Source organism: Heptranchias perlo, chromosome 22, assembly GCF_035084215.1.
Source record: "Heptranchias perlo isolate sHepPer1 chromosome 22, sHepPer1.hap1, whole genome shotgun sequence".
NCBI classification, from domain to species: Eukaryota; Metazoa; Chordata; class Chondrichthyes; order Hexanchiformes; family Hexanchidae; genus Heptranchias; species Heptranchias perlo.
In genome coordinates, this window is record NC_090346.1 from 48719460 (window position 1) to 48744630 (window position 25171).

The window sequence follows — 25171 nt, forward strand, 5'->3', positions numbered from 1 at the left end:
AGGTTTGACTGATATTTTGTCCTTCACTTCTCACATTTGTGGATTGCTTTACACTATATATTTTGCACACTATTTAAAAAATTTATTTTAATCATGGTGTTTTCTCCAATGTTTCTTATTGACCAACTTGTTTGCTTGCAGCTCCTTTATTTTCTTTTCAGACTCTGCTTTAGCTTTGCTTACAGCCTTTTCTCTAATCTTATCTTTCAGACGACAATTGAAAGCCAATATGATCATTATCGCCGTCTTTTTTTTTCATCTATTCCCTCAGGGGAGGAGGATTCAAGGATCCTCACCATGCACCCTGAAGAAAGAGGGTGTCTCCCTTCAAAATTCCCAAAAATCATTGTTTTTATCAAGAGACAATAAAACTGTTTAAACAGTACCTGCTCCTTCCATTTTCAGAATGCTGTGACTCCAAAGGTATCAGACCAACATCTTAAAAAAAAACTAGTGCAGTCCAAACTCTTAACTTCAGCAATACGGAAATAAGGGTTAGTTACTTCTTGCTTGTCAAAACCTTAAGGGGTGGGGGGAGGAATCAATCACAATAGCACAAAATGCTTCAAAGAAGATCAAATTAATTTATAACCAGAGACCATCCTGCAACTGTAACTTGTAATTCTTTAAAGCTGCACTTTATCTTTTCTTTTACAATTAAACCTCATTTTGTCAATTATTTTATATAAATGCAAAGGTTGTTGCTTGGTGAATTGAAAACAGATGTCTGTGTCCTTGGAAGGGGTTAACTTTATTTTTTTGCACAAACAAAACGACGGAGCCAGATATCAGATGCACGCAGCGTTCTCAGCATACGTCAACGCAGCTTTCACATAAATTCTTTTTTTAAAAAATAACATTCATACCGGGAAATAACATTTCCCATCGTACATTTTAGGTTATAGTTAGTCCAGTATTTCCAGATTGTTGTGATCAACTTTTGTTTAGGTCCCCCTCAATTTCTAATTGCTTTGTAAGTTTTATAATTTGCTGTCATCATACACAACGAGAGCTTTCCAATTTATTTTTTTTCACATACTTTTAGTGGGTATGATTGTGACCAACTCTCCGAGCTGTTCCAGCTTTCCGGCTTTTCCTATCACGGTGATACCAGATAGCTTTTTTTTGTCCTGTTTTTGGGTCATTTTTTTTTTCAAACCACAGCCAATCACAAGATAAAAAGGGGTGTGCTAACAGCTTTTACATTTTAGTACAACCAAGATTAATCCCAAAATTATCAAAATTGATGCCCTGTACTAGATAACAAGATGTCGATCTTCGATTTGCAGTAACACACATTAATTCTTCACACATCAATTCACACTCACCAATACTCAACAAAACTTAAACTTCAAATCACTCGACATTTAAGAAATTCAAAATGCCAATTTTTCTGTGAAGATCCCATGTCTGGAATTTGACATGCTCACATTTTATAAGAACCAGAATTTAATAGGTCACTTAACCTCAATAACTCCAATTTTAATTCAGCAATATCAGAATTAAACACAAGATGCAGTAAGAAGGGGGCGTGGCCCGCAACACCAACATAAAACACTCACAATAAGGACAGGCTTTTTAAAGAGACAGTACACTGAAAACAAAAGAACCTTTCTTTTTCGGGTCTCTGTCTTCTAAACATTTTTCTAAACACTTAATTCTATCCATATTAAATGTGCCGTCTTCGGGAAAAGGATATTTTCTAGTCCTGGTCCATTTTGACCAAACTATCAACTCGTCAGTTGTTTCTTTCCCAAAGTTTCTGTACATATAAGCAGCAGGTGTTCCCTTTGGAGGGATTTTGCTTGTGCTGGCGCCTATAGCTTCTATTTACAATCGCTACAATATGTTACACAACGATATAACGATCGCCGATCTGCACTTGATAATTCAGCCGATTGGACAAGACGTCATGTGTTCTCTACACCTACTTTAGGGTCCTGGCCTTCACGTGGGGTTAAAACCCTCTTAATAACCAGCTCAGGCTAGGTGCGTGAGAGAAACTTCTGCAATTGGTTGGATCAGCTGACTTACACAAGATTCTTATATACCTTAACACTATGCGAGGTAAATTATAATTTCACACTGTTCCGAATTGTTAACGTGACATCAACACCAGCCTGCGTTTGTCGCCACTACAGACTTGTAATTTCACACTGTTCCGAATTTTACTTGTTCAAGTTACAATTTCACACTGTTCCGAATTGTTAACGTGACATCAACACCAGCCTGCGTTTGTCGCCACTACAGACTTGTAATTTCACACTGTTCCGAATTTTACTTGTTCAAGTTACAATTTCACACTGTTCCGAATGTTAAAATTTTATTTTACACAAGTCTGTAGCCTTGTTACCTCTTTTTTTCCTGGCGCCTCCACTAGCAGCTGACCGTCTGTTGGCCCCATACAGCAACCTCAACGTCACTCTAGTAATTTTACCGGTTTCACAGATCTACTCCATTATTGCTCTCTCTCTCAGCCCGTTACTACAACACCGCAGCTGACAATATCGAGTAATCTGTCGCGCGTCTCTTTTTTTTTCTTCCCCCTTTTTTTTTCTCCCTGTCTATATGAAACACATTTCCTATGATCGCCTTCCAATTCCTAAAGGCAAACAGAAGAATTAGTCACGTCAGTTAATGCATACATTTACTAATCGCAGTGCGTCCGTGGCTTGTACAGACAACCTGTGTCCGTACTTACCGGGGATCACAAGCAATCTCGGTGGGACCTCCAAGAAACTGTCGAAAACTTAAACTTAATATTACTTATTCTATACAATGCATTAACACCCAAACACTTAATTCAGACAAGCAAGATTTTAATCAGAAATTTGTACAAGTGGAAGAGTACCTCAAACGATGGTTGAGGCTACGTCTTCGCTGAGTTCAAGAAACAGCTCACGTTTATACAGTTCAGTAACAACGCCCACCTGTCACAGAATATGGGCGTACACATACATTCTTTATTGGTTCAGGTAGTTAGTCAATCAAATAGGGAACCCACCCTCTGGTTCCCATGGCCGTCTCGATATTTTGGACACAGGCCTGGGAAAGTACTTTTTCCCTAAGAAACTGTCTTTATTATCAGTAAGTCTGTCGCTAGTCTCAAGGCTATATGGTCATTCATTTCTGTTAGTCAGACAGTTATCAGCACGTGAAAGCTCAAAGTAAATACACAATTGTGCTTCTGTGTGTTTTTCGTGAGAAACTATTATGTGAGCTTTAAATTGAATTAGCTGGTCGGTTAATATGGTCAAATATCCATCATGCATTTCTACATTCGTGGGTTAGGTGTATTAGAGAGAGTTAATATGGTCAGGTATCTCTTTATGCATTTCCACACCCACCAACCTTATTTACCATGCTTCGTGCGTTTACATAAGAACATAAGAACATAAGAAATTGGAGCAGGAGTAGGCCAATCGGCCCCTCGAGCCTGCTCCGCCATTCAATAAGATCATGGCTGATCTGATCCCAACCACAAATCTAAAGAACACAAGAAGTCGGAGCAGGACCCGGCCACATAGCCCCTGGGCCCTCTCCGCCACCCACAGGGCATTGACCGATCCGAACTCAGCTTCATGTCCAATTTCCTGCCCGCTCCCCATAACCCCTAATTCCCTTTACTTCTAGGAAACTGTCTATTTCTGTTTTAAATTTATCTAATGATGTAGCTTCCACAGCTTCCTGGGGCAGCAAATTCCACAGACCTACCACCCTCTGAGTGAAGAAGTTTCTCCTCATCTCAGTTTTGAAAGAGCAGCCCCTTATTCTAAGATTATGCCCCCTAGTTCTAGTTTCACCCATCTTTGGGAACATCCTTACTGCATCCACCCGATCAAGACCCTTCACAATCTTATATGTTTCAATAAGATCGCCTCTCATTCTTCTGAACTCCAATGAGTAGAGTCCCAATCTACTCAACCTCTCCTCATATGTCCGCCCCCTCATCCCCGGGATTAACCGAGTGAACCTTCTTTGTACTGCCTCGAGAGCAAGTATGTCTTTTCTTAAGTATGGAGACCAAAACTGTATGCAGTATTCCAGGTGCGGTCTCACCAATACCTTATATAACTGCAGCAATACCTCCTTGTTTTTATATTCTATCCCCCTAGCAATAAAAGCCAACATTCCGTTGGCTTTCTTGATCACCTGCTGCACCTGCATACCAACTTTTTGATTTTCTTGCACTAGGACCCCCAGATCCCTTTGTACTGCAGTACTTTCCAGTCTCTCGCCATTAAGAAAATAACTTGCTCTCTGATTTTTCCTGCCAAAGTGCATAACCTCACATTTTCCAATATTATATTGCATCTGCCAAATCTCCGCCCACTCACCCAGCCTGTCTATATCCCCTTGCAGGTTTTTTATGTCCTCCTCACTCTCTACTTTCCCTCCCATCTTTGTATCATCTGCAAATTTTGATATGTTGCACTCGGTCCCCTCCTCCAAATCGTTAATATAGATTGTAAAGAGTTGGGGACCCAGCACCGACCCCTGTGGAACACCACTGGTTACTGGTTGCCAGTCCGAAAATGAACCATTTATCCCAACTCTCTGCTTCCTGTTTGATAACCAATCCTCCACCCATGCCAGAATATTACCCCCAATCCCGTGATTTTTTATCTTAAGTAATAATCTTTTATGTGGCACCTTGTCGAATGCCTTCTGGAAGTCTAAATACACTACGTCCACTGGTTCCCCTTTATCCACCCTATACGTTATATCCTCGAAGAACTCAAGCAAATTTGTCAGACATGACTTCCCCTTCATAAAGCCATGCTGACTTTGTCCTATTAAATTATGCTTATCTAAATGTTCCGTTACTGTCTCCTTAATAATAGACTCCAAAATTTTACCCACCACAGATGTTAAGCTAACTGGCCTATAATTTCCAGCCTTCTGCCTACTACCCTTTTTAAATAACGGTGTTACATTAGCAGTTTTCCAATCTGCCGGGACCTCTCCTGAGTCCAGGGAATTTTGGAAAACTATCACCAAAGCATCCACAATCCCTACTGCCACTTCCCTCAAGACCCTAGGATGGAAGCCATCAGGTCCAGGGGATTTATCCGCCTTGAGTCCCATTATTTTACTGAGTACCATCTCTTGAGTGATTTTAATCGTATTTAGCTCCTCCCCCCCGAGAGTCCCCTGTTTGTCCAGTGTTGGGATATTCTTAGTGTCCTCTACTGTAAAGACTGAAACAAAATATTTGTTCAGCATTTTTGCCATCTCCATGTTTCCCACCATTAATTTCCCGGTCTCATCCTCTAAGGGACCTATGTTTGCCTTAGCCACCCTTTTTCTTTTTATATAACTATAGAAACTCTTGCTATCTGTTTTTATATTTTTTGCTAATTTCTTTTCATAATCTAACTTCCCTTTCTTAATCAATCCTTTAGTTACTTTTTGCTGTCTTTTGAAGAATTCCCAATCTTCTATCCTCCCACTAAGTTTGGCTACCTTATATGTCCTTGTTTTTAGTCGGATACTATCCTTGATTTCTTTACTTAGCCACGGGTGGCTGTCATTTCTTTTACACCCTTTTTTCCTCAGTGGAATATATTTATTTTGAAAGTTGTAAAATAACTCCCTAAATGAACACCACTGCTTATGTACCGTCTTACCCTTTAATCTATTTTCCCAGTCCACTTTAATCAATTCCGCTCTCATACCATCATAGTCTCCTTTATTCAAGCTCAGTACGCTTGTTTGAGAATCAACCTTCTCACCCTCTAATTGGATATGGAATTCAACCATGTTGTGGTCGCTCGTTCCAAGGGGATCCTTAACTAGGACATTATTAATTAATCCTGACTCATTACACAGGACCAGGTCCAAGGTTGCCTGCCCCCTTGTAGGATCAGTTACATACTGCTCAAGAAATCCATCCCTGATGCACTCAATGAACTCGTCCTCAAGGCTGCTCTGCCCAATTTGATTTGTCCAGTTAATATGATAATTAAAATCCCCCATAATTATGGCTGTTCCCTTATTACATGCCCCGACTATCTCCTGATTAATACTTCTTCCAGCAGAGTTGCAACTATTAGGAGGCCTATATACTACGCCCACTAATGTTTTTTTTCCCTTATTATTCCTTATCTCCACCCAAACTGTTTCATTATCTTGATGCTTTGTCCCAATATCATTTCTCTGTATTACAGTGATTCCTTCCTTTATTAACATAGCCACCCCACCTCCCCTTCCTTCCTGCCTGTCCTTCCTGATTGTTAAATACCCTGGCATATTTAATTCCCAGTCGTTGTCACCCTGCAGCCATGTTTCTGTAATGGCCACAAGATCATACCCATACGTAGTTATTTGTGCCGTTAACTCGTCCATTTTATTACGAATGCTACATGCATTCAGATAAAGAACTTTCAAATCTGTTTTGTGACGCTTAGTTCCTGCTTTTTCCTTTTTTAACACTTTACCTATTACTCCATACCTTCTGTCCCTTCCTGTTACGCTTTCCTCTCTCTCCCTGCTCAGGTTCCCAACCCCCTGCCACTTTAGTTTAAACCCTCCCCAACAGCACTAGCAAACACTCCTCCTAGGACAGCGGTCCCGGCCCTGCCCAGGTGCAGACCGTCCGGTTTGTACTGGTCCCACCTCCCCCAGAACCGTTTCCAGTGTCCCAGGAATTTGAATCCCTCCCCCTTGCACCATTCCTCTAGCCACGTATTCATTTGAAATATCCTCCTATTTCTACTCTGACTAGCACGTGGCACTGGCAGCAATCCTGAGATTACTACCTTTGAGGTCCTATTTTTTAATTTACCTCCTAACTCCCTATATTCTGCTTTTAGGACCTCATCCCCTTTTTTACCTATATCGTTGGTGCCTATGTGCACCACGACAGCTGGCTGTTCGCCCTCCCCCTCCAAAATGTTCTGTAGCCGCTCCGAGACATCCTTGATCCTTGCACCAGGGAGGCAACACACCATCCTGGAGTCTCGGTTGCGGCCGCAGAAACGCCTGTCTATTCCCCTTACAATTGAGTCCCCTATCACTATAGCTCTGCCACTCTTTTTCCTCCCAGCCTGTGCAGCAGAGCTACATCCACTGCAAACCAGTCTTAGACCTTCTTGTATTCTCTCAGTCTGATCCCACCTAATACAGTGCTATCTGTCTCTCCCAATCCTTTGTGCACCTTGTTTCTCTTTTCCAATGCTACATCCTGGTGCCCATCCCTCTGCCAAATTAGTTTAAACTCTCCCCCACAGCACTTGTGAACTTCCCCGCGAGGACATTGGTCCCAGCTCTGTTGAGGTGGAACCCATCTGGCCTGTACAGGTCCCACCTCTCCCAGAACTGGTCCCAATGCCCCAGAAATCTAAATCCCTCCATCCTGCACTATCTCTCCAGCCACACATTCATCTGCCCAATCCTCCTATTTCTATACTCACTAGCGCGAGGCACCGGGAGTAATCCGGAGATTACTATCTTTTGAGGTCCTGCTTATCAATCTCTTTCCTAGCTTCCTAAAATCTGCCTGCAGGACCTCATCCCTCTTTCTATCTATGTTGTTGGTACTGATATGGAGCATGACCTCTGGCTGTTCACCCTCCCCCTCCAGAATGTTCCACAGCCACTCAGGTGACATCCTTGACCCTGGCACCAGGGAGGCAACATATCATCCTGGAATCACGTCTGCAGCCGCAGAAACGCAAAACTCTACCATATCTCTTCTTACCTTTCTCTGCTCAACTGGAAATTGTCCCAGTATCTCAGGTCTCTCTTTAAAAGGAAGTTTAGGTTTGTTTGTCAACCCAAAATATTCCAGTTAAGGTCACTGAGGCGGGGCCTCTTGCTTCTCCATTATTGAATAGTGAAGTGGGAACCCATCAAATTATCCAGAGTGCACTGTGTGAACTGATTCCAATGCGCCATTGGGTCGCCCAGGTCCAATAATGAGTTGTGAAGGGCTTTTGGAAAGACCCTGTATTCCATGGCAGGAGGGATTTAAAGAAGCCTGGGACTGGGCTACTTTATACTAACAAAGGGAGATCGTGCAATGGAAAGACTCCAATCTCACCTATCTCAATTGGTTGTGTTCGTTTTACTCATGAAATAAAGCTTTGTTCTGGCTTACATCTTGTTTCTTATATTAGAAAGAGATCTATACAATGAAATCATGGAATAGCAACAGAGATATAGAGTGAGTTGTACCCAGCTGGGAAAGACCCTCTAGGGCCCACACACTGCCACGCTTCAAGAAACCAGTGGTTGTACAAATAACCTCGTGACCTCTACAAAAACATAATCCACCTTGACGTGCTTCATTCCTCCACTGAGATTTGTTCATTTCTACCTAAAGCTCCCACTTTGAAGTGGTAAAAAAAGAATTATTAACATGACTGAAATCCAGTCACGGCATTGTGCTTTAATGAGATAGGAGATGTGACACCATTTTTAATTTCAGATGTTAAGGTGTGAATTACAGTCAGAAAATGTAATTAGTATTAAATAAGAGGACTTTCTCACTGGCCCATAGAGGCAGCAAATCAGCTTCTCCTGCCCTGTAATCAATTTTCATAATAGATCGTGAAGAGATACTATACTCACTGTAAAGGGTGTATTGTCCGTTTGGGAGTTACCTGTACTCCATGTACACTCAGGACACTGTTTTCATGAAGGGTAGAAAGCTTCACAATGATTAAAAGTGCATTTCTGTTTATTTTTTTAAAAATGCATGAAATCTATACTTAAATAGCAAATATCAGGACAATTCACCAACATTAAATACACCTCTTGGTCCACTGCCAAATTGGGAGATAGGATGCTGGCACTTACCAATAATTACACACACACACAAAATGTATTAACATTCTGGATAAAAGTATATCCAATTCAGCTCTTGGTGAACAAAACTGCTATTGCTTATCAAAATACCTAATTTCTCTATTGTAGGTACAAGAGAAAATCAGTATAAATTATACTGCACATATCCCACAGTCAAAACTCAAACACCCATTCTAGTTTTTTTTTTCAATTACATGTCTACAAAGTTTTGAACAATTTCTTGTACAATTATATACAAATATACAGATTATTTTGAACTAGATTGCCACACCTGGATTGTAAATGCAGGGGTTAAGTTATTTGATTAAATTGGATAGATTCCAATGCAGAAGGCCCTTTTTCTCCCCCATTTACTCATTGTTGTGTTGCTTACAATTCCTTGATATGCACTCCTACCCGATCTGAGAATGATTCTAAAACAGCGACAGACTAGTAGAGTGGAGAGGAGGAAAGTCAGCACGATTGATGAAGAAAGTGCCAGCGTGTAGTCAGCACATTTGGATCACTAAACACCCAAAAATAGCTTCACTCCTGCAGGCAAGTGACCTTGCAGCCTTTTAATTAATTTTACAGTCTGTTTTTCAATGCAATTCAAACTGTAGAGACGGTCACCTAGAATTTGGCTGAAAGTGAGACAATGCAGTTAATCTGCATTAAGATCACACCTTTGTGCATTGTGATGCCAATCTCATTACAAACACCACTGGCTTCCAAGAGACCAAGTTGCTCCTAAAATGCTGAGGTAGGGCTACAGTTACTGAAATATTCTACAGGGGGTATCCTTATTCCACAGTAGTTAATGCTGATGTGCCTAAACCTCCTGAATTAAAACACTGTGGCACTAAAGTATTCTCACCTGAATGTATAATTTTATATAAGATGGTTTCCAAACCAGATGGAGATTACAGTAGCATTTCCAGCAGCTCACAGGAGGGGAATGTTTTATCCTGAAGTTACCGGCACTTACCTGTTCCTGTGGCACTAACTAGCTTTCCCTTACGCCGTTTACCAGCGCCCTGTTTTTTCTGTTGCAACTTCTTCCTTGCTCCAGCTGTGGTAAATGTGATGCAGTGAGCATCGAGAAAATCCAGCAACTTGCCCATGGAAACCTTTATCCCATTTTCTTTAAGCTGCTGGTGGAGTTCGGACAGCTCAAAGGGCTTGTACAGCAGGATTTTATTGTACAGAGATGGGTTCGACCGAATGTATTGTCGTATGGCGTCCGTTGTATCAGCCTCGCGGACTTCTGCCTGTGATGGAGTGATTCCATCATCCTCTTCATCGCCAGATTCAGTGGCAAAGACATTATCAAATTCATCGGCTGTCAGCCTGAAATTGGAAGAAAGATGAACAGGGTTTGTTCATACAATCCAGACAAGTAGTCTGTCATCATGAACATTTTTTTTAAAAATGGCCTCGGTGAGCAGGGTTGACAGTTTCCCTAAGATATCTACTTAGACTGATTTACATTGTACGGCCTGTGGTGAGATCTAAGGGCCCACGTCAACTGATGTGAATTGGTAATGGGAAACGGGCAATGCAAGGTTTATTGACGTGAAGTAATTCTGCAATGACGGCAAATTTAACCTTAGGCAGAACTTGCTTTCACATTTTGAAAGATAATTTGCTGTATCTTGTTAGAAAGCTGCAGTGTGGTGTTGGAAAGAGGATTAGGGCAGATGTTTAACTTACTTTGTGTATCCTGTAGGATCTTTGTTCTTCAAAGAGAAGCATTTATCTCAAATCACCAACAGCAAGTCCCCGTGACCAACAGGGAGAATCGTAAGGGCAGTGTCCCTTTACAATGTTATTTTCATACTTATCACAGTCATGATTTTTCCTATTAGTCACCTAAGCTTACTCCTTGTTTGTTTCAATGAATGATGGGGGAGAAAATGAACCTGTTTTGCTTGTTTTTCAGGCGTAAAATAAGGAAGAAAGTTACCAAAATCTGTCCGGGATCTCCCGAACTCTACAAAGTAGCTAAACTCACTTCATCATACCGCGAAAGTTTGAATAAGTACTTCCCTCAGCGGAGGAAGGTATATGTTTCGGGTAACCTGCGTTCAAAACAGATCTATAGGAAAACAAGTGTTTAGTAGAAAGGCCCAAACAGCACTGTTTGAGTCCGAGGATTGGTCCAAGTGGTAGTTTGACAGACACTCTTCAAATCTACCCTTTTGAGGTAGTCCAAAACATGGCAGTCAAATAACTCAGCGTTCGGCCATTTTATTTCTTTCATTGTACTGATTTTTACTGCTTATGGTTTAAAAATGTTTTTTTTTCCCAAGTAAATTGATTTATTTGAGGTGGTTGCTGCTTTTTCTTTCATTCAGTTGTTTTATTTCCTTCATTGCACTCAGATTTAATTGACCCACCTTTGTGATTCAAAGGAGCCCTCACTCCCTGCTGCAGAAGAGAATGAGGAGCTTTGGGATGAAGACAGCTGATCGGCTTCATCACAAGCAGCAGCTTTCGACGGTGATTTAGCCTCCAGTTTGTGCGATTCACGGACACAGGTTTTTCCTTTTCTTTTAGAAGTGGCCTTGGGACGACCTTTTGTGGCTGGTTTGCTCGTTTCTACTGAAACAGACTTGGACTGTTTTTTGGCGTGGCGTTTTTGCGGTTTCGTTCCTGCTGAAACAGGCTGCGACCGGATTTTGGCGCTGGCCTTTGGTTTGCTAGTTGGAACTGGTGCTGGCTGTGTGGACTGGACCAGGCCGACTGAAGCTGGTTTCCGGATGCAAGGCTGTGAAGATGATATTTCCTGCTCGGAGTCGGAGTCGGAGTCGGGCTGAATGACCCGATGGGTATAATGGTAAATCTCTTTCAATTTCAGAATCATTTTCTGTTTTGGCAGAGGTCGAACACCAAACCTGGAACATTTAAAAAAAAACAGCTAGTCCCGACAGAAAGATTTTCTAGACTATAATATTGAGCACATGTTATACGGTAGCCCCGATTCTCCAACTCACGCTCTGAGTGTGGCCTCATCGAATCACCCTCGACGAGGAAGAATTCTGTGTAATAATGAAAGAATGGCACTGATAGGAGGATGCCCCCTACGATGAATTCTGATTTCAAAGACTCTGCATCAATATCCCAATCATTTCAGTGCAGTGTTACCTTCAATAAGAGAAAGATATCTTTGCCAAAAATGGAACTACGATATTTACATCGAGTCTACAGCACAGAATCAGGCCATTCGGCCCAACTGGTCTATGCCGGCGTTTATGCTCCACCCGAGCCTCCTCCCACCCCTCTTCATCTCACCCTATCAGAGTATCCTTCTAATCCTTTCTCCCTTACGTGCTTCTCTAGCTTCCCCTTAAATGCATTTATGCTATTCACCGCAACCACTCCACATTCTTTCTACTCTTTGGGTGAAGGCCTTTCTCGTACATTCCCTACTGGATTTATTAGTGAATTTATTACTTTACTATTAAAGTGTAATGCAGGAAAACTCAACCCCAACCATCAACTTACTTCCCCAGCTCGTTCTTTAGCTGTGGGGTGGCCATCACTGAATAAGGAGGCTCTGGGGTGATGGGCACCAATGGGAGTTGAGCTTTCTTTCGGTTGGCAGGTGCTGAAAAAAGATACAAATCAGTGAAAGAACGTTAGATAAAAGGATGAAAGTAAGCCTGAAAATGCTATAAAATTAATCCAATTAAAAAAAGGCTACTGCTACATTAAATACAGAAAATGACACATTTCTGTGAAATTAAAATACCAAAACTTTTGCAACTCCCCCATGACACTCGCTTCTATTTTGCAGTCTAATTTCCAGCTTTTTCTGTTCTTACAGCTCATGTTATTTATAGTCACGTTTCACGTTGACTACATAGAGGTCAAAAATTATACCACTCTGAAGTTTAGCAGCTACTGCTGTCATTAGCTGTAATTAGTACCAATATGTGATAGGGGCAAAAAAAATCACCCTTGAGCCAATACACTTTAAGGATCAAAAGCATTTAATTTACTCCATCTATTATTTATATTTCTGGTATAAAAACTTAATCAGAAACATTTAAAAGAATATTAATGTCCCAAAAAATGCCAAAGCCTTAAGTATCTCAGTTTAGAGATTTAAACGTCAAAACCCAAGATAGATCACATCTCCAGACTCAGCTTAATTCCAAACATGGGACTTGGAAGTTAAAAACCTTCCTTAATTCAGGCTGACTACTTACCTGAAGTCTTGTGCTCTCCAGCATATTGTCTAGAATCAGTGGTGTCTTTCTGAAGGACAGGTAACTTTTGAGAAAATCCAGGGATGACTTCTGGAAGCTCATCATCTTCATCCAAATCATCCCAGATTTTGAAATCAAAAAAACTGGGTTGTTGTCTGCTGGGAAGGGAATCCTTATCAGCTTTGCTGCTGTGATCTACTCCACTAGATGAAAAGGACATCCTGGGCTTTGATTTTCCTGGAAGAGGTGTGCTATTTTTGTTCTCTGTGTACGTGATGGGACACAGTTCATCCTTATTCTTTGCCTGATTGATTGTCTTGTGAAGAAATGTGTCTTCGCAGTTTGAATTTTCCTCTTCGAGTTGGGGACTACCATCAGAATTCCAACACTCGTTGTCATATGGCATTGGGGGCTCATCATCAAACTGACAGCTATTGTCAGCTTGAGCTGTCGACATCTCCTCCTCAGTGTCTTCAATCTCCAGCACAGACTTGTCTGTTGCTTCCTTCTCTTCAGAGCAAAGTGACACAGACAGTGCTCCCTCTGGTTGTGCTGAAGTAGAACTGCTGACTGAAGTGTCCCCACTTTCTAATTCAACAACACAATCAGAGATCTGTGAGGGAGGAATGGGGGATGAGCACAGTGAATCACTCAAAGACTGGTTGTTGGAATTCCTTTCTGCAAAGCAATCCATCTCACTAACAAGGTTTATTTCTTCAGTGTCTTTTAAAGTTTTCTTCAATGGGACGATTGCCTCAGTTCTTTCCTGTCCCACACCATCAGATTTTAACACTGTAGTCGCCTGTTCTACTGATTTCTCAAACAACTTGCCCCTTTTGATACTTTGGTTCTGTAGAAAATGAGAATTTGTAGTCAGTGTGGAGCAATGTCTGGTTCTCGTTGAAGGTGGAGTGCCTGGTATCAGCCATGACCCCTCCACAGTACGGTCCTCATTACTCTGTTCACTTTCACTGCTAAGCCGTAGAGTCAGCTCACATTCACTGTTCTTATCCTGGCTTTCATTAGACACCTCTTTAACAACACAGTCTGGAGACAACTCTGAAATGTTATTGTTGTGCACCTCATCCAAATGCTTAGATGGACTTCCATAAACTTTGGAGTTTTTCTGTTCAGCATCGATCTTGGAGCTTGAAGCCATTTCAGGCTTAATACGAAACAGTTTACCATCTGGACTCGGGTCTAATTCATCGCCCAAACCTTTAAAGTCACATAAAGGCATCAATTGTATGTTTTCAGAACAAGATCCTGATATTTTGTTTTCAGTTATTTCCATTTCCTCATCTGAGTTTATGATCAACACTGTATCATTGGATTTATTCTCTGCTACAGACTGACTTGAGTCAATGCTAATAGGTGACAATGGATTGCAGTGTTGCACCTCACCGGTATTTTGGGACACCATCTCCAAACAAGGAGCCCTTGTTGAAGGGGTTTTTTGTTTAGATAGCCAGTCTCCTTCGAAGTATCCTGGAGATTTTTGAGCATCAAGTTTCTGAGGAACTTTAGGATTGTCACACGTTTCATCTCCCCAATGTAGTTGCCCATTTGGATTCACTGAGGCACAAGACAAAATTTCAGAAGAATTCACATTGTGTTTGGCTCCGAGGGATGAGATTACAGCTGAAAATAAAGACAGATGCTCTTGTGTGGATTTCTCATTTATACAAGTTTCCAACGGTGACAGACCAACCACAGGCAGGTCAGACAAACTCAGGCAAGCAGAGGGACTTTCAATCTCACATGTGGGTGAAATTCTGTTAATGCTGCAATTGGCAGATGAACTAAACAAATGACTGCTCTGTCCAGCAAAAGTTTTGCCTTCTTCAGAGATACCAAAATCATGCTTTTCCCCAAATTTCATATCTTGCTGAGATTCTACTGATAAATCAGTTTCTGAAAACAGACAATCATCACTGGTATTTAAATTCAAATCAGGTTTAAGACTAAGGTTTTGTGAATGGTCCAGTTGAAATGTTTTGACGTTCTGAGAGGGTTCTTGAATCTTGGACATTTCCAGGGCCTTCGAAGGACGTTGTGAATCAGATACTTTTTCTCCTTCAGTCACAGAAGACTCAGAATTTCCAACCGTTTCACTTTCAGTTCTTAGTCCCTCGACACTCTGCCCATTTTCTCCACATGTATCAGTTTCTCCTCCAGTTTCCATACTACTGTTCTTCGGATCATGCCCCTCAGTCTCAACATTAAGGGAGGTTGTCACAATTTTTCTCTGAGATGCAACAAACTCATAAAGCTCTTCTAATTCCTCATCATCAACTTTCTCATTGACCTTCTCTTCGTCCTCATACTCCACAGATTTGATGTCAAAGGCAGGCTCCTCGGCTTCATCTATCCACATAGACCTCAGAAGGTCCTGGAGGTTCTCTTCTCTATTTCCATACTTTTCATCTTCCATTTCAGTGAAAGGATCATTTTCTGAACTATCTCCAACAGGCTCAGCTTCCTCTGAACAGTCTTCACAGATTTCCACCAACTCACTCACAGCAAACCTGATCAATACAGAGAAACATGTCGATCCATGACATAATACTGACAAGGGAAGGCAGCAGGTAACAAGATGTTCAACTTGCCTCATTTAAATAAAGATCTTTCAAATGGAATTTTCATTTAAACTTAGGGCTATGTTGGTCCAGGGCCTGACTGAGTCAAAACACTCAAATCCTCAGACACTTTGCAAGCATCGATCCATCTAGCAAGTTAGTTATTTTGGGATGTGCTTTAGAATCAAATAAAAATTTTTAAAAATAGTAGGGCACTGTAGATTAAAGGCAACACTTCAATATTCATGTCTGATCTTAGTACTACATTACTATACTAACCTCTTAGCAAGAGCGTAGAGCTCTGAAAGCACACTGGGTGATATAGAGATACTAGCAGTGTACAGATACCGAAGGAACGTACAAACTGCCTCTGTTGTAACTTCAGGCAGTAACAGTCTGCGAGTCCCGAGAGCACCATCCTCTTCCACCAGGAATCCATCATCGTGCACCTGCAGAACAGTAAGTCGCCAAACTCAAGGTCTCATTTGAGTTGACAAAACAACAGGCTAAGAACAGACAAAGAAATGCGATAGGCTCCATGGGTTACCCTTCAAGAGAGCACATAACTAGTCTACTATTTGGCAGATATCAGTGCATGTTCACTTGTGATAAGAATCAAGTGTTTCCGTTCTGATGGATTCAAATGCACCAATGAGTGCGAACTGCTATGCAAGAAAGTGGGTGGCAGCACAAGGCAGGACAAAGTCATTGTGTCAGTGCAGTATTGCATTACGCACATCACTAATGATAGTTAAATTGTAGACCTGGGCTTAGCACATCTGCCTCAGTTGCAAACAAAACAGCTTTATAACTTGGTTGTACTTGCAGTGTGGTGACATTACACATCAGGAGTACCAACTGCTTGCTCCACATGTGGCAGACGTCCAAAGACATAACAGCTCTGACCTGTTCTTGTGTGATTCCTAGCCACGGGGGAGGGAAGGAAAATTATTTCTATGGCCCATTTAAAGAAACAAATCCTATCACTTACAGTTTGCACGAGCTGTGGAGAGCGAGCGTACAGAACAAACTGGTGAGCATACACAACATCACCATTGTCCACCTGAAACTGCACATCACTCAGGTGCGGATTGTTCACCATTCCTCCGAGGTCTTCGGTCAGTTTCTTCAGTTGTTGCTGAAATCAAAATTTACCAAATATTAAAAATAATTACAGATGGTTAACAATACAAAAAAATCACCTTTTTTGAAATAATTTTTTTTGTCTTGAATCTCTTTTGCAACCTTCAATAGGAAACCCCAGTGAGCTTATAAAAATGATCAAAACTGCGGGAGCAGGAAGGTTTTGCATTTCACGTCAATAAAATTAAACTGGTTTGCTTACTCCATGGTGCAGATTATTTCCACAACTTCCCTTGCTCTGAGCTGGGACAAATCCACTTGGCGTAATGTCATCCGATAAGGACTCCCTTCCTGTAGGGTAAAATGAACAGATCCAGTAAAACCTGGAATACAGGTATCGATTTATAAGAATGAACGAAAGTTTCACTGCTCAGTGAAGTGATAAACATGATAAATCCCTAACTGTTGCTACAATATTCAACGTAAAGCTACATTGTTCCACAATACAACACATATAAAAACTCAACGGTACTCACCGAAATTAATCTAAAAAAAAACTTTATACCGAGATATTAAAAGTATGTCAAAAAAACTATTACTGAGCAATTCAGAGAAAGTCGATTTAGCAGACTTTAGATAGGACTCCAAAATAATTACAGTTTTTATTAAGCATTAATTCAATAGCAAGTGCAATTCAATTCTAAAATCTCTGCAAATATGCACAGAGATACCACTGCCTGCACAATTATAATTGATATAATTTCTGCATTCTATAACCCAACTGAATTTTTCCAAAAAAAGATTCTGTAACTAGCTGTAAAGGTCCAGATCTTTAATCAGGTGTATAAAGTTCCCACATACCAGTTTTTCCTGTTACGTCACTGCCTTGCTCACTCTTTACCCCATAATTCCATTGTGTCAACGTCATTCCCTCGCCTGCTAAATCCATTAAGTCGAAGAAGGTCTGATCCTGACGACTCCTGGCCATAGACACTCTGGCCCCAGTCTCACTAACGTCACCAGCTGGTGCTGGGTGGTTATGGATCATCTCTGAGGCGGGTCCTGTAAGGTCTTTTGTGGCCACTGTAGAAGATAACATTTGCTTCTTGCAAGCCGGAAATTCCTGATCATGCCCCTTCAACAAAACGTGCAGTGTGATTAGTGGATGCCAGCTTGCAAAATACAGAACTGATCCTGCGAGTTTCCCACATGCTATTTTCAAGGGTTTTTTTTTCCTTTGTTAGTGGCCACTGTTTAAGTGTCCACTCCCATCTTCAGTTCCAGGAGCTCAATGCTATTTGATACAATAACAATGTTCTCATGCTTCAGTTTTAATGGACGGCAATATCATAAATGGTAACAGATTGAAGACAGCAGAATCTGCCAATCCAGAGACTTTCTTAATTTTCATGGCTATTTCTCAAAACAGATCATTAAACATTATGGGAGTTTACCCCTTATATTTATGTTTAAAATTTCACCTAATAGTATATGACATTTTTTTATGCTTCACATTAATTATAAATTAGCATATTAAATGCACGAAAACCTCTGGCTCAAGTGCAAAATTCACCAATGCAAAGAGAGTGCGCAGCATAGCACAAAACTACATTTAAGCGCCTTGGGACGTTTTACTACGTTAAAGGTGCTATATAAATGCAAGTTGTTATTAATCCGGTAAACAGATTACTGCTATTAGGGTAGCTGTTAATCATGAGGTCACAGAACTCTGCAAGGGCAGATTATCCAAAAGCCACGGCTTCCGGATAATAGGGGACCAGACCCACTTCCAGAAAATGCTGTGAAACTGTTCACATTGAGAGTGGTTTTATAAAATACATGAAATTGTAACAGATAATGTGAAATGAGGAGGCTGCAGACCTGTTCTAGCTTGGGAAAAAAACAAGGAAAAAAATATATGCATGAATTAATAAAACCTGCAGTTATCCTCTCCTGATTAATCCTCCTGAATTTTGCATCCTTCATAAATCACCTCACCTGTTGTGGTTTCCATGGTATTATAGGAGGGACCAAGTCATTTGTGTAGAATGATGCAGAGTCACAATCACTGCCTCCGAACAACGCACTGCGACACCAGAGGCTATCTTGCTCGGTCGTCCCTGGGCGCACGTACCAGACGTGCCTCAGCATTCCACCCGCGCGGAAAGCGCTTGCAGGAAGTGGAGGAGTGCTACGTACTTCCACCTCCTCGGACAGCAGCGTCGCCAACCTGTCTTGGACCCGTTTGAGCGCCATCTCAGAGTCCTGCACCAGTAACACGGGGGGATGGGTGTCCTTCCTCTTCTTTCGACTTCTCTTGTCTAAACCAAAAACCAGCATTTAAATAAAATATTTGTACATCACATTAATGAGAAAATCGTGTAACGCTATTGCAACAGGAAAATATGCTTTGAAATTCCATCTGAATTCACAAAACACAGACAAAATACAATGGCACAGGACATCGCTGAAATTATAATTTGTTAAAACGTTTTAACATCTCTCCTGACACAACAGAAGTCCCAAGTCAAATCTGTGTTCACCTCTTCAGCACACTTCTGGATAAAACGTTACCCAGGTCCCTGGACTGAACAGTGTTTACGCAGAGGAACATCTAAAAAGCACAGAAGGAGGCCATTCGGCCCATCGTGCCTGTGCCAGCTCTTTGAAAGAGCTATCCAATTTGTCCCACTCCCTCGCTCTTTCCCCATAGTCCTGCGATTTTTTTTCTGAGTGAGACTGATAAAAAAAGTTACACTCCATGGGGAAGAATTCAGGACTGGGTTAACTTGCTTCCTAATGAGCGTAGTTGTCCACAATTTAACTCCTACCTGCGGCTACCAGCATTTTGGTGAGGCTGAAGTTATTAGCGTGAGGGATTATGCTTTGCTTAGTCTGTTCCCGTCTCTCCTGTTCCAACAAAGATGCAGATAACGCCATAGCAACCATTGTATCCTCATCCACTGGCTGGTTCCTGCTAGTCTTGCATTTCTTTGAAGCTTCATTTTCTCTCGTTGAACCTTTTCGCTTTAATCTACCTGGCTGAAGGCTGACATTTACAATTAACAAGAAAAAAAGGGGGAAGTTTTAAGATTATATATACCATACATACGCACCCAGAGATTTCCACAGAAAGGTTAAAGTACTAGCCAACATACTTCACAGGAGACAATGTTTTAAGCATCATGAAATATATGATTAATTTGCAATACTTGGGAGCTGGTCAATGGCACTGATCCTCTGTGTGAACACTTACTGGGCCACATTCAGCAAAGTTTAGTGTAGTCCGTTAACCTGGCTCTGAATGTGGTGTAATGATGGGGTAGCAGACTCAGCCCAATATTACCAGAAATCATAAAGGAAGACTTGCAGTTGTATCGCGCCTGACCGTACCTCTCAGAAATGAGCCAAAGTATTTCACATACAATGAAGCACTCTGAAGTGGAGTGACTGTTATGTGATGGAGATACCATGCATCTTTTACACACACCTGAACAGGCAGACTGGGCCTCAGTTTATCATTTCATGTGAAAGATGGAACCTCCAACAATGCAGCACTCCCCAGTTATGCACTGGAATGATGGCCTCAGATTGTGTGCTCAAAGTGGAACTGAGAGATGGGATTCCAGTTTAATGTCTCATTCGAAGAGAGAGGAAACTTTCAACTCATGAAATCGGTCATCGAATCCCACCCAGACCCCAGCTGGAAAGAAGAATGTGCTAACCCACTGTGACACCCAATCACCCTCATTATATTCATACTGAATGTGTTTCAGTTGGAACTCATTGTGGAACTGAGAGCAAGAGGAACTCACGTGATTATGTCATCCATAAGCATCATTCTGAAACCAGTCACTTTTTCTATGGATATGTAGCACAGATCAGACAGGTTGGCCATGTAAATGGATTAGGCTGGGAGATAACAACATCGGGTGTACAAGGCACATTGAGTTGACAAAGGGGACAGAGATAACTGAAAATGAAGGCAAGTCTGAAAGGCAGGAGTGAGCCCAACTTGGATGCGGTGGCAGCACCTCTGTGTAATTAAGGGAGGGGAACAGATTCAACCCCAGCTTTTTGTTTCAATTACCTCGTCGAGTAAGCTGAGCTTTCAGAAGGCTGTGAGTGCTGCCTCTGAATTGCCTGCAGCAACAACCGTGGTGGGACCTCCATTTCATTCGCGCAGCGTTTGAGGTGAGTCACTCGGCTCTTCAAGGTTTTAAAGTGTTTCCCGCAAATCGGGCATTCAGGAACTGAAGGTGCGTTCAAAGAGACAGCTGCTGCTGTTCTCTGCTCTCCTTCATCTAAGCACCTGTAAGGTCAGATTGAAAGAAGTTAATGCAATTCCTGTTCAGGTAGCTTCTTTCCCCTGTGTTTCCCCTTCCCTCACTACTAGCACTTAAACCAATATTAGGCTAATAAAAGTCAAAAGATGTGGCTATGTATGAGCACTAGTCACTAATCATTGAAAACTGAACATAAAAGAACATCAGGAAGGTTGGTCCATGAAGAATATGTGTAATAGAATTGATGAATTAACATAATATCAATCATATGATATTCAAAAAGGACAGGTGCTACGTTCAGGTGCCTCTCACCTGTTGATGTGCTGTGCACGGCGAACAGAGTTCATGTTGGAAAGATCCTTCTGACAGATTACACAAAAGAAGAACCCGTTCTCTTCGAGGGTACAGGCATCGGCTGGTACCTCTGCTTCCATCTCCTGTTGTATCGCCCACGCCAAGGATGCACTGCTGTCTGCAGTCTGTTGGCAGTCATCAGCTGCAGCCAAACAGATATCATCATATTTAACACTACACTATAAGAGTCATAATAGTCAAGAATTTCCCGACAAAAAGCAGAGAATCATTAGATGACCGGAAGCATTTCAAAGACTTTCACGCACTCAGGGATAAGATGGCACTATAAACTCCAAAGCTAAGCTCAAGCATCCTAAAATAGTCAAGAAAGCTATTCAAGTACCGTAAAGCATGTTTGGAAGGTGTCTTGAAGTGTTCTTTTTTGCTCCCTTTTCCATTGAAGTTCATATTTTCCATTCCTACCAATTTGCCCTCACCACCACCAGTATTATGCAATGTGTTGCCTATAGCTACAAGTCACGTCACAGGGAGGGTTTTAAAAAAAGTGATAAATACTTCCCCATTTAATAAGGAAACAATGTCCCACACCAAAACACAGATAAGGTTTTCTCAGGATACAGTATATATAGCGTATGCTATTATGGTGAAAAATGCAGCACTAAAATATTTATAACCATATATTAAAAACATATAAATTGGGGTGGCACAGCCCAGCGCAACAGCAACACAGGTCCCCACAGGAGCGGGCAACACAAGTTTGATCAACCATGCCACTGAGTTGCTGATCTCAGCTGTGGAGAGACACTAAACATGGGGAAGCAAACACAGGAGAGGTAGTGCTCCCTGTGCTGTTAATACTCTCGTTAACCTCTGATAGTTAACACATCTCATTTAGACTTGTTATACTACAATGTGTCACAGAATAGTGATGGCCAAGTAAGGAGTGTGCAAAACACATATCAAATTTAATAGAACAGCTATTTTTTGAACCGATAATAAGGAGAGAACATTTGATTAACGAATCCTCCTCCTTAAAAACGAACGATACAGGTAGGGATACTGTGACTGACTTACTTGCTCTTCCACCGTTCTCTCTGTTCGTGTCCAAGGAGTGGGCTGTCTTGTTCTTCTCATCCTCTTGGTTAGTAGGAGCTAGCAGTATTTTCACATCAGTGCTGTGTCTCAAACGCTCAGGTTCCTTTCTTCTAAACTGCTGCATATTTCCCAAAACTCGTTCTTTCACACCAAGGCCTTTGTTGACAGTTTTCTTTTCACTTGTTGAACGACCGAGGCTGTTGGTCCATAGACTGCCTGAAAAAAAGAGCCACACCTAACAGACAAGCGATCACCACTGGCACACAACCAAAGTACGATTCTTAGTATCGTACTTTCTTGAAGACAATCAGCATAAAAAATATTCCTCTCGGGACGATCAGTATTTGAAATCCACAAGGTTCGGTGCAACGAACAATCTAGACACTAACGGGAGTCAAATTCAGCTATTTTTTTGTCAGTGAGGGAGAGATTCCCCCCTTTTTGAAAACAGTTTTGATTTCTCTCTTGCCTTTCTCGGCCTTCTGTTCCACACATCATGGACAGCAACTCTGACAGTGCAGCACTCCATCAATACTGCACTGAAGTGTCAGCCTGGACTTTATGCTCAAGTCCTGGAATGGGGCTCGAACCCACGACCTTCTCAGTCAGAGGTGAAAGTGCGACCACTGAGCCAAACTGACAGATAAGAGTAAAAGCTCCCTCTGCACTGTCCCATTAAACACTCTCAGGGCAGGTAACAGGTTAGATACAGAGTAAAGCTCCCTCTACACTGTCCCATCAAACATTCCCAGGGCAGGTACAGCACGGGTTAGATACAGTGTAAAGCTCCCTCTACACTGTCCCATCAAACACTCCCAGGGCAGGTACAGCACAAGTTAGATACAGAGTAAAGCTCCCTCTACACTGTCCCATCAAACACTCCCAGGGCAGGTACAGCACAAGTTAGATACAGAGTCAAGCTCCTTCTACACTGTCCCATCAAACACTCCCAGGGCAGGTACAGAACAGGTTAGATACAGAGTAAAGCTCCCTCTACACTGTCCCATCAAACACTCCCAGGGCAGGTACAGCACAAGTTAGATCCAGAGTAAAGCTCCCTCTACACTGTCCCATCAAACACTCCCAGGGCAGGTACAGAACAGGTTAGATACAGAGTAAAGCTCCCTCTACACTGTCCCATCAAACACTCCCAGGGCAGGTACAGCACAAGTTAGATCCAGAGTAAAGCTCCCTCTACACTGTCCCATCAAACACTCCCAGGGCAGGTACAGCACAGGTTAGACTCAAAGGCTAATTTTCTGAATAAAGAGGAACCAAAAAAAACAGATCATCATGCCTTTGGATGAAGGATTTTCACCCAAAATGTTAACCTGTTCTCTTTCTTTACAGATGCTGATGGACCTACCATATATTTCCAGCATTTTCTGCTTTTATTTCAGATTTCTGGCATTTACTGTTTTTATCCATTTTAAATTACTTTGGACAGTTATCCCTACTGCCAAAAGTGGGGAAGAAAACACCGCTTTTCTTAAAAGTCCATTTATTACATACACCTCAATCTGCAATATTACATTAAAGGAGGAAACAATTAAGTCAGACTGAGACATTGTTTAGACTAATCCACCAAACAAGGTAATAAGGCAAAACTTCTGGATTATTTAACATACTGTTAAATAACAACAGGAGGTTAACACACTAGAGGCATGAGCTTCAACAGGCTAAATAGTCTTTGCTCGTCCCTGACTTTTCCCCCCCCCCGTCTGAATTGCTTTTACAACTCGAAGATCAGACCACCAGCTTTTGGTAAATACAGGATCATTAACCCAAAAAAACGCTTGACAATTTGTATTGATAAAAAAAAATTTGATAAAGAGTTAATTTTCTATATATTTTTTAAAAATTTACTGATACCTACCTGGTAAACCATCCTTATTCTTAACAGTCCCAGACCGCTGTGAAGCCTCAGGCTTTGAAGGGCCCTGCACAACAACATCCTCACAGGTTATATGCCCGAGACTGCTGCAGGAAGGGCCGGGCAGTTCATGTGTCCAATATTCAGTTCCCCCAGTGATGCCGGTCTGATGGATCTCTTGTGCCCCATCACCATGGGCTTTGCTCTTGTTGATCCAGTTTGCCTCGCTGGTCGATGCTTGGCTTTCTTTCAACTTTGGCTTTGCTGCAAAGGCACTCTGACGGTTCGAGCAGACAGATTTGCATTTCTTTCCTCCACCTTCTGCCACGTACCTTGGCACTCTCTTGCAGAGCTCAACAAAATCATCGTCCGATTCATCCATCAGTTCCAAGTGTGTTACATTACGAGACAGACATGAGAGATCAGCGGTGACCGCAACTCAAAACCATCCTCTTCATTTAACGATTGCCTGCAAATGAGAAACCAAAGGTCAAGCCTCAATGCATTGAAATCAAGACTCATCCCTGGACCTCACACTTGTGGAACTCTCTCGCCTCCCTGAAGCTTTCCTTCTTCCTACAATTAACAGGTGTTTAAAACCCATTTTTGGCATTACTTAATGTGCACTGGAACATAGGACAGGAGGCCATTCAACCCTTCAAGTCTGATACATAGGAACAGGAGGAGGCCATTCAGCCCCTTGAGCTTGTTCTGCCATTCAATTAGATCATGGCCGATTTACCTCAGGCCGCAGCGCGCCTCTTTTTTTTTGCCCCTTCCCTCCCATACCGGAAGTGGTTATCCGCCATATTTTTTTTCTTGTTATTGCCCCGAACAAACATGGCGGCGGCGGCAACAATGGAGCAGCACGTGATCTGTCTGTCACCTGACAGCATAGAGAGTCACGTGATGTGAGTCCAATCCAGCGGGCTGCAA

The 25171-nt window shown here is 41.9% G+C and overlaps 2 protein-coding genes across 4 annotated transcripts in view; one reads left to right on the forward strand and one right to left on the reverse strand.

Annotated features, from left to right (window-relative positions):
* LOC137340791 (uncharacterized) overlaps nucleotides 1-11119 on the forward strand; it is a 32087-nt gene extending 20968 nt beyond the window's left edge. For 2 of the 3 annotated variants that reach the window (XM_068003565.1, XM_068003566.1), the window contains exon 10: nucleotides 10733-11119. The gene's annotated coding sequence lies outside the window, so the exon portion shown is untranslated. Of the gene's footprint in view, nucleotides 1-9941; nucleotides 10712-10732 lie in introns of those variants that run through there. The other variant, XM_068003568.1, reaches the window with a different exon arrangement.
* On the reverse strand, nucleotides 8635-25038 carry slx4 (SLX4 structure-specific endonuclease subunit homolog (S. cerevisiae)). Its single transcript, XM_068003560.1, has 15 exons — nucleotides 24978-25038; nucleotides 24239-24704; nucleotides 22342-22578; nucleotides 21265-21448; nucleotides 20757-20978; nucleotides 19498-19715; nucleotides 18665-18987; nucleotides 17528-17801; nucleotides 16929-17017; nucleotides 16575-16721; nucleotides 15863-16032; nucleotides 13005-15532; nucleotides 12298-12400; nucleotides 11190-11687; nucleotides 8635-10140 (listed from the first exon to the last, which is right to left on the reverse strand). Exons 2-15 carry the CDS (start codon nucleotides 24615-24617, stop codon nucleotides 9765-9767), a joined length of 5748 nt encoding a protein of 1915 aa, XP_067859661.1. The 5' UTR covers nucleotides 24618-24704; nucleotides 24978-25038; the 3' UTR covers nucleotides 8635-9764.
* Nucleotides 25039-25171: the final 133 nt, after the last annotated feature.